Source organism: Clupea harengus, chromosome 7 (assembly GCF_900700415.2).
Source record: "Clupea harengus chromosome 7, Ch_v2.0.2, whole genome shotgun sequence".
Lineage (NCBI taxonomy): Eukaryota > Metazoa > Chordata > Actinopteri > Clupeiformes > Clupeidae > Clupea > Clupea harengus.
The window spans coordinates 28,377,273-28,387,272 of NC_045158.1; the positions used below are offsets into that span (position 1 = coordinate 28,377,273).

The 10,000-nt window shown below is 42.1% G+C and overlaps 3 protein-coding genes across 3 annotated transcripts in view; all 3 read right to left on the minus strand.

Annotated features, from left to right (window-relative positions):
- Positions 1–39: 39 nt before the first annotated feature.
- Positions 40–1,872, minus strand: LOC116220977 (E3 ubiquitin/ISG15 ligase TRIM25-like). Its single transcript, XM_031569909.2, has 2 exons — positions 1,210–1,872; positions 40–306 (listed from the first exon to the last, which is right to left on the minus strand). The coding sequence occupies exons 1-2, from the start codon at positions 1,795–1,797 to the stop codon at positions 40–42; spliced, it is 855 nt and encodes a 284-aa protein (XP_031425769.1). The 5' UTR covers positions 1,798–1,872.
- A 3,396-nt stretch (positions 1,873–5,268) lies between these two features.
- Positions 5,269–10,000, minus strand: part of LOC105898452 (tripartite motif-containing protein 16-like) — a 28,697-nt gene continuing 23,965 nt past the window's right edge. Inside the window, exon 6 of the mRNA XM_042708344.1 lies at positions 5,269–6,037. Within this exon, the coding sequence (XP_042564278.1) occupies positions 5,523–6,037 (515 nt within the window). The 3' untranslated portion in view covers positions 5,269–5,522. The remainder of the gene's footprint in view (positions 6,038–10,000) is intronic.
- LOC105894976 (E3 ubiquitin-protein ligase TRIM47-like) overlaps positions 8,521–10,000 on the minus strand; it is a 6,020-nt gene continuing 4,540 nt past the window's right edge. Inside the window, exon 5 of the mRNA XM_042708346.1 lies at positions 8,521–10,000. This exon is cut by the window's right edge and continues 585 nt beyond it. The gene's annotated coding sequence lies outside the window, so the exon portion shown is untranslated.

Sequence of the window (10,000 nt, forward strand, 5' to 3'; positions counted from 1 at the left end):
GACACACAAAGAGGAGGGGGTCCATCTAAAGCAGCCCACTCACTCAGCTCCTCCACACAGCCTGGTACCCACAGTGAGGCTCAGAGGAGCTGGGAAGTGGCTCAGCATTACAGACTCCTGTCTGGCTGACTGGAGGAGAGCCCTGATTGAGCCTGAAATGGCTCCTCCAGCAGCCAGCTGTTGTCCTCCTCTCCTCTGGTCAGTACTCACCTTGAGAGTCTCCACAGCCTTCCTCAGGTCCTGCAGCTCCTTCTCTCTCTCCTGGATTCTCTGCTGGATTTTACTCTGGGTCTCCCCCAAGTGTGTCTATGTTGAAGGAATACATCACATCCACAACAAACAGTTATGGTGGCATCATAATATTAGTATTGTCTGATAGCATTCCTGCAAGTACAAGCTGTTTAAGCTACTGACCCTGACTGAGAGGTGATCTGTAGTGTTGCTGAATAGCTTATTGGTGAGACTCTGTTTCATTGCAAGGTTTGAGAAAAACACAAAATAAGTTTTGTCTTTGTGGAGCAAAAAAGAGAGAACCAGGAGGAACACTGATTTACTGACTTTAAATATGAATAAATAAAGATTGATTGCATGTATAGTTTCTCTTGTGGAGTTGATAAACTTACTGCAACTATACCCTCACTGAGTGACCTGTGACCTCTAGGCAGTTGATAACCATGTAATGTCATTCAGTCATAGTGTCAACCACCCAGGACCCTACACAATGCCATTTCAGCACCCTAATCACTGGGCTCATCTGAGAGGACTGTGCAGCAATATTGCAGGCAGAAAGCATGATGTGCCCATTTTAATATAAATTACTGTTAAATAAGAGAAGTATTACAAAATGCCAACAAACATAACACATTAAATGGTAATTTAGGCTTTGTATGTGTATTTGTTATTTAGATACAGTTAATATGTGACAGGAGATTATCTGTCTGATTTCTGTTTTTAAATGGTATATAATTTAATTAGGCTATGTGTTTTCATTTCTGCATGAGAATGCTGACAGTCTGAAGTTAACCATCTGGTTTTCCAACTTCATTAGACAGGTGTGTTTTTATGTCATTGTTATTCTCTCTCTGCCTCACTCTATCATGGACCTAAAGAGGATGAGTCTATAGCCTGTTTTTCCTTCCAGTTGAAAACCCAATATCCAAGTCCTATCACACAAGTCCAATCTATCGCCAAGAGAACTCCTGTCCTTACCTGTTTCTCTCTCCTCCCTGCAGAGGCTGACACAGTGTCATGGCTTTTGTGTTCATCCACCAGACAGAGCAAACAAACACAACTTAGATCCGTACGACAAAATATCTCCAGAGGCTTCTCATGTTGGGTGCAGATCCTCTCCTGTAGCTGGCCTGTGGCATCAACCACCTTATGTTTTCGCCCAGGGTGTATGTCATTGTGAACTTTGTAGTGAGTTTCACAGTATGACACCAGACATTCCAGACAGGACTTAACAGCTTTGAGTTTTGTCCCAGTGCAGACGTCACACTCCACATCTCCAGGTCCAGCAGTACATGGAACAGGAGCAGCAGCTTGGATTCTGGTCTTCTTGATCTGTTCCACAAGTTCAGCAACAATATTATTTTTGTTTAAAACGGGTCTTGGGGTGAACGTCTGTCTGCACTGGGGGCAGCTGTAGACTCCCTTCTGATCTTCCCGATCCCAGCAGCTCGTAATGCAGCCCATACAGTAATTGTGTCCACAAGGAATAGTCACTGGATGCCTAAGAAGATCCAAACAAATCGGACATGTACAAAGTTCGTGGTTACTTGGAGCCGCTTCTGCCATTCTTTGTTTGTGCTGTGTAACGCTTCACAGTTTCTCCATGTAGTTTCGTTTCGCCTGAAATCGTTGTGCAACTTTGAAACGACTTCCTGGTTGGGTGGGCGTGTTCTTGCAAACAGCCTTCTGTTATTGATAAGGACAAGGCCTTTGAGTCAGTTAAGATCAAGTTCTTTGTAACCGCTGACATGTAGAGAATACTGTCATTCATTTTCCACCATTCATGAACTGAGTAAACCGCCAGAAAGCAGTTTACTGTCTCTTTGCAAAAACGGAATATCCGTAACAGAAATTCAAAGGAAATTGTACTAAAGCTTGGCTTGCAGCAGGAATGTCGCCATCTAGTGGACATTTTAAGTCATTTGAAAGAAAGAAAAGAGAATATAACGATGCCATAAAACAGGGGTTTTCAACCGGGGGTCCAGGTTTTTCAATCCATCAGGTCCAGTATCCTTCTGGTACCCTGTTCCCGACTAGAAATGGAAGCAATCTGATCAAGCTCCAATCCTCATGGGCATTGCCACCCACTGTTCTCCTGCTTGGGAATGTGCCTGGGACAACCGGAGGCTTACTTGTCTGGGGGAATGTGCCTGGGACAACCGGAGGCTTACTTGTCTGGGGGAATGTGCCTGGGACAACCGGAGGCTTACTTGTCTGGTCCATCTGTTCTCCTGCTTGGGAATGTGCCTGGGACAACCGGAGGCTTACTTGTCTGGTCCATCCACTCGTAGGGGAAATGCAAAATGGCTGCATTAAGGCCTTCCCAGGTGATATACCTCTCAGCTATGGGCAAAGACAGACAGTATGCAGTTTCTACAGGCACCACAACCTCACCAATGTCATGCATGACCACTGGAGGATAGCCAGAGAGAACATGTCTTAGTAAAGACTTATTCTTAGTGAAGACACACTGCTTTCTCACACCATAGCAACTGGTCCCACTCTCCTGTGCAGACTGGTTTTCATGAAGACTACTTCTGAGGTTGAACACACCTGACCTCACCTCATTTGACTGCATGTCTGAAGCCTTTCCCAGGCAAATTCTGCTGAAATACTCCCTATCTAACCATGTGGATCACTACTCCAATACCCATGCATGAAACATCTTAAACAGCTTTTGTCTAATTCTTCAACTGACTGTGGACTTGTAAACTCCTTGCTAGTTCCAGACAGAATCTTCTCAGATGTTTATAGTCTATTGTTTCATGTCTGCAGATGTCTATTTACTCAACTTCACATGCGCCCTCACAAATGATATTACTGAACGCCTTTCTTAGGGAGAAACCATATGGGAGAGAACCTCTTTCTGCAGCACTAACCTGTACAAGGTACAGAGTGTGATTTTCATGCACAGTCAACATACTTGCACAGGTTTCTTTTAAGGTTGTTCCTCAGAACAGCTACAGCTACAATGAATAACCCTCTCGACGTATTTGAGAGTATACTTAATCAACTTTAATACTAATGCAATGTTTTTTTCCCTTTGCTACATTTCAATGTCCACTCCCATACACACACACACACACACACACACACACACACACACACAGTTCTATACAGACTTGGGTCAGTATTTATCTCACAGAAGACCCTGCTATCAAGAGGTGAGTGAGGGTTTCACCCCTAGAGCTGAATCTGAAGGGAATGTCTGCTTGTATTAAACTCACAGGAAAATGCAGTATTGTCTATTTACCAACCCAATGTATACAAGGGAGCTGTTCAGTGTCGATTGTGTGTTTTGCATCTCATGTCACTTTAGGTCATTGTGCAGGTCATTGTGAGATTTGAAGGGACATTCAGACATCCAGACAGGATTTGATGACTTGGAGTTTTGTCCCAGTGCAGACGTCTCCATCCACATCTCCGGGTCCAGCATTACAGTGAGCAGGAACAGGTAGAAGTAGAAGGAGAAAGAGGGAAGGACAAAGGGAGAGAGAGAGAAGGATAAAGGGAGAGTGAGGGAGAGAGAGGGAGAACGAGAGAGTGAGGGAGAGACAGGGAAGGACAAAGGGAGAGTGAGAAGAGAGGGTGAGGTAGAAAGGGAGAGAGAAGGAGAAAGAGGAAGGACAGAGAGAAGGATAAAGAGGAAGGACAGAGGGAGAAGGAGAGAGAGAGTGAGAGAAGAGGTGGAGTGGAGTCTGATGGGAGAGTGTGTAGCTGGTATACCTGAGAGATCAACACAGTGCTTGGTGTGACATGGTGTTCATGAGAGAACTTCATCTGCAGTGGGCCTGAGAACTGGCTGTTTGGATGGATGTGCAGTTGTGTCTTTAAATCATTAAGCAGCTGGCTAGGTTTAGACAAACTATCAGATGGGTTAATCAGGAATAAGGAAAATGTGTTCTTCATTAAATAAAGTCTACTGAAGTATCTTTTGTTTGCCATCATTGTGTGGTGAACATCACTCTGCCCAGGCTTGTTTACGTTGTCTCTTCACCTCAAAGGCAAATCTGACAGATTTTTAAAGGCTGCTCATGGCAATTTGATATATGCAATTCATTTAGATCAATTAATCGCAAAGAAAGTAATTTATTAGCTTGACAGCCCTCATCTAAACCAAACGTTGTCTTCAGACATCACACAAAAGCCATCAAGTACACACACACTACAGAGTAGCCAGTACACTCTGGTGAGATCAACTCAAAACACTCCTGTAAGAAATCTGTTTACTGCAATGAGTGATGACACTTATGGTTTCCCCCAGAAACAACCTCTCACATGATGAACACAATATAAAGACACAACACATGATACATTTTCAGAAGTTTAATTCTCAATGTACTGTAGTAAAATAAAACTGAAAGTCAGAGAAACATGTAAATGTACGTATAAAAATATGCAATGGATATGTAAAGAACATTGTAATACAGTAAAAACATGCTTCCATTGTATTGACGCAAATCTAAACCAATGAAAAAACCAAAACAGTTTGGTACTTTGTGGGTCTTTGGGACCATTCCCAAAGTTGAGTGACCCATGGCCCATTAATCTTACCTATCCTGAGGTTCTGATTGCCCCCACCATTATCTACCTATCCTGAGGTTCTGATTGGCCCATGGCCCATTAATCTACCCATCCTGAGGTTCTGATTGGCCCATGGCCCAGTAATCTACCCATCCTGAGGTTCTGATTGGTGTGTGACCACTTTTGACTGTTCGCGTTCCACCTGGGGAATTGTATGTAAATTGGGTTTGAGCTGTGATGACTTGAGTTAATGAAATTGAATGCCAGTGTTTACTGAATGAGCACATGGTGCAGCCAGTGATATATGAATGGATGTGTTCAAAAAGTTCAATAAATCTGAATCATGTGTGAAAACAGGGTGATAGTGTTGAGAGTTTTGGGAAATGAGTCTGTCTTCTGGTAGATGGCGTCATGGTTTGGGATGTTTAGTTAACAGGCCCAGTTATAGTGTATAAGCTATCAAGAAAAACTGTAGTCAGTGTAATCTAATACAAAAAAAGGTAATTTAACAAATTGCTTCTTTCTGTCTTTATTTGCATTTTATTCATCATCCCAATTTAGGATTGTAAATACAATTTAAGTTTGGCCTCAGATGTCATCTGCAGAGCATTGTTTTCTTCCCAGACCACCACCACACCAGTGCGGTACACCTGCCAATACGTGGGGTCACCCCAGCGCTCCACCCCAGAGTCACAACAGCTTCACGGGTGATCTAATGTAGAGAGGCTGGGTGAATGTAATCTGGATTCAGCATCTGTACATCTCAGTCACAACAGCTTCACTGATCCAAACCCAAACCCAAACCCAGGGTAGAGTGTGTGAGTGAATGTGGTCTGGACTCTGTGCAGGAGGGTCATTGTGTCAGAGACGCTGTAGAAGGCCAGAGTTCCTGCCCTGTGATCCACATACACTCCTATTCTGGAGCTGGCCACTAGAGGGTGTTTAGTCTCTTTATTATTGTGATAGAAAAAAGAGCCACAGTTGGAGAGGTACAGACCCCAGGACTGATCATTATATCCAAACCCACACTCATTACCATCTCCTCTCCTGCTGATGCTTTTATATGAGACTGATATATTAACCCCCAACCCACTCCACTCAACCTCCCAGTAGCAGCGTCCAGACACACCCTCTCTACACAGCACCTGACCCCACCCATCAAATCTCTCTGGATGATCAGGATATGACTGGACCTCATCTCTCCTCTCCACCCTCCTGTTCCCCTCAGACAGATGGAGGTTTCTGTGTGCTGTGTTTGGATCCAGTGTGAAGTGACAGGAGTCTGATGGATGAGAAGACAGGACAAACTTAGGTACCGTAATTTCCGGACTATTGAGCGCACCTGAATATAAGCCTCACGCACTGAATTTTTTAAAAATAATTATTTTTAACATAAATAAGCCGCACATGTCTATAAGCCGCAGGTGCCTACCGCAACATTGAAACAAATTAACTTTACACAGGCTAAAATGAATATCAAAACTAATACAATAGTTAGTTTTGCCGGTTAGATAAGTGCACTGTTGCTTTAAGAGCGCACAGTCGCAAGAGTCAATCAGAAGCTAGAACGTTAGATTGAAGACAGACGCTAGTTTGAAACCAGTGAGCTAAAGAACTTGAAAAGACTGGATTTGTATTGTTGTAAACTTTTATTTTATTTTCTAAAGTGTTTTGAGTTGTGTTCTGTCTACGCTGGTAGACTGTGGTTATTTTGACATTAGTTAAGTTATTGAGAGATACTGAGAAATCGCGTGGAGCTAAGCATCCATGCGGCTGCATCCATGCTAGCATCCTAGCTCCACAAAGCCACCGTAAACACAAAGCCACCGTATACAGTCACAGGTATCATAATCCATAAATTAGCCGCATCGTTGTTTAAGCCGCGAGGTTCAAAGCGTGGGAAAAAAGTAGCGGCTTATAGTCCGGAAAATACGGTATTTATATGTGTTAGGTGTGTGTGTGTGTGTGTTTGTCGGAAGGGAGTCCTTTGTATGAATGATTGATGGTGAGTGTGTGTAAGTATTTTGGGTTTGTTTCATTTGATTCCATTGTGTGAGATGAGTCCTTCATGTATAGGAGTGTGGAAGTTTTCATGTGTCTTTGTATGTGAAAGTTTGTGATGTGATTGATTGTATGGGTGTGTGTGAGAGAGACAGAGAGAGAGAGAGAAAAGATGTGTCTCTATTCAAACATTCAAAAGCATGAATGTTTAAATACGGTTTAATATAGATGTTTAATACATCTTGCTAGACAGCTTCTCCCTCTCCTTCTATATCATATTATGCTAATACTGATACTGATAAAGTGGCCATATTACATAATGTTAATTGTTAACTCTCTATCTGTATGTCAAATCGATGTTTTCAAACTAAATTCTCTCTCTTTATTAGCATGCCCTTTGCTCGGAGATACTGATGGCTGTGGAAACATTGTTCCTCATCACCATATCCATTAAATACATATACGAATATTGGCAGCTGAACTCTACAAACTAGATTATCTTCGCTGTGGGATGCTGCTGTAGTCTCTCCACCCGATCTACCTGTAGATACCCTCGGCCTACGTCTACCCACCCCCACCACACTGTCATGCACTTATTCTACCCCAAACTCTGTGCTAGCATTTACCTGCAATGTAAATAATTGCCACCATCGACATAGTTTTCTGTTCCATCACTCTACTTACCCTTGTAATAGTAACCTTATGAGCACATTGTACACCTACTAAGCTGTCCTACAATACTTGAATGCTCTCTCCCCACCTTATCTTCTATACATTTTGTATGCATCATGTATATACCATGTTATGTTTGTATGTATTGTGTACATTTACCACATGTATGCTATCATACTCATCCTGATACGTGTATGATTTCTTCTGCCATGTTTCTGATTGTTTCTCCTCCCCCCTTCTGTCACCCCCTCCCCTTCTATCTCTACCCAGCCAGCTCTAAGCAGATGCCTACATTTGTGCGTTTGTGTGTGTGTGTGTGTGTAAATAGAGTTCTTTTTATATGAGTGACACTGAGGGTGAAAATGTTTCAGTGGCTCTATATTCATAAGCATGAATGTGTGTGTGTGTGTGTGTGTGTGTGTATGTGTGTGTGGTTGTTTGTCGCTGTGTGTGATGTTATACATGTTTACATGAATGTAGGTTTGAATGTGTATGTAGGTTTGCTACTATGATCATGATTCTATGCATGTGAGTGTATCCCTGTGTGTGCCTGTGTGTGTGCACGTTGTGTGTATGTGTGTGATAGCTTGCATGTATTTATGTCCAACTTACACTGTGAGAACTCCTCTCTGGTCACTGGTTCAGGAAAAACAGCCTGGCCTGAAACTGCCTCAGACACTGGGACAGAAAACATCACATTACAGCCAGATAACCTGAGTTAGAAGGGCCTTCATAAACATCACAGCAAGCTCATCTTTCAATCACATCATATGCTCATATATACAGAATGCTGATTCTTTTGTTGTGTTCATATTTTCCGTTGGTCTGTTGGAACCACAACATTATTTGTTATTATTATTACAAGCACAAGAATTCATAAATTAATAAAAAACACTGAAGAGATGTTGACTTTTTCTCAATTAGACCAAGATTTCTACAATCATTTTCACAATTGTCTCGAAACCAAGTACACTTCTTCAAAACACTAAACACATTCACCATACTAAACTGTGGATACTTTTCCATTGCTTTGATACAAAATGTACTTAATGACCACTTCTTCATAAATTCAGAAGAACCATGTGCTCTGGTGTGTGTGTAAAGCCCACTGTGTGAATAGTTTTGAAGGGAAGTGAACAATCATAAAAACAATTGTGAACAACTGAAATACAAATGACAGAAAGGAGGGAGAGGAAAGATTCCAATGCTTTAAATATGACTGCAACTGCATATGACTGTAACTCTGTCTGGATATATGAGGAGTTTCAGATATTACAGAGGGCATCTGTCTCCTACAGCTTAAACCTTTATGAAATCTGGGTCCAGCAGACCCGAGCATAACATATGTTACAAAATAAATTAGTGTGTCTGGGGGGGGATTCAGTATGAACTAAATCAGAACTAGTGTTCTTTTTAAAACAAATGATCCAAAGCCATTGAGTTTCAGGTTGAACCCAAACACCACTTCAAGGTTAAGTGATATTTTTAGTCTTCAGCTGCTAAAATCTTAGAGACCTCCAACCTCCCACTGACAAGAGAAGACGGAGATGCACTAATTCAAGAGCCACTCATCTTCATTAGGATGGTAAAGGCGTTTAAAAGTCCTTCAGTTCTTAAACCATTGAATTGATTCATGAACACATCCTAATTGTAGACATAGTGGGTAAAATCCGTTTAGAGTATGTACACTGGGATGTTGTTAGTCTCGTTCAGAAATTAACTCTGGAGAATATCCGCAAAATAGGATCCGGAGTTTGTCTGGACGCATCCATTCAGTCTCACACCTGACAGTAACATGGAATGCAGTGTCCCAAATCTGCTGCTGTTTTAATGTCAAATTCCCAGAGTTATGATAAAAAACTTGAGAGAAGTTCAAAGGGAATAATGAGAGAGCAGTAGCCTAAGTCCGATCACAGCCCTGCTGTTGGAAAACGAGGTCACTTTAGTTTCCATTGCGTTGATACTTCAACAGAAAAGGGAATCACTAGTTTGTGGGGTAGAATTCAGTGTCGATGGTGCAGACATGACCCTGCCAGCCTCCTAGTACAGTGCCAGGACAACGCCCAGGTGAGCTCATGTGGGAACAGGGGCAGGAAACTGTCCAGACCATTAACGCTGTTTTTGGGAACAAATGTTGGTTTGCAGAAATGTTTGTTTCTGAACCTGAAATTTAACTCCATCTACGACCTCCATTGGCTCCTGTTTTTGTCTGTGGTTTCCCTGATCACAATGTACATGATAAGATCTAGTATTTATGCTTTATTCTCTTCTAAACCCTGGAAAAATAAGACTTTTTACACATGATTAATATCAAGGCCTTTATGTCTCTGGAGCCCAACCACACCTTCTGCCTTCTACGTCTAGTAGCTGAAAAAGGGTTTTATTGAGATCAGATTATATCAATACATTGAAACTATTATTTCTGTGCTAGACCCCTGATATAAAGGCTTAGAGGCTGTTAGAATCAGTCAGTAATGACTTACTGTTTGGTGGCAGCATATCATTACTGTGTGTTCTTCTGACTGGGAGCTCAGGATCAGCATCTGGGATCCCAACACAGAGAGACACTCAT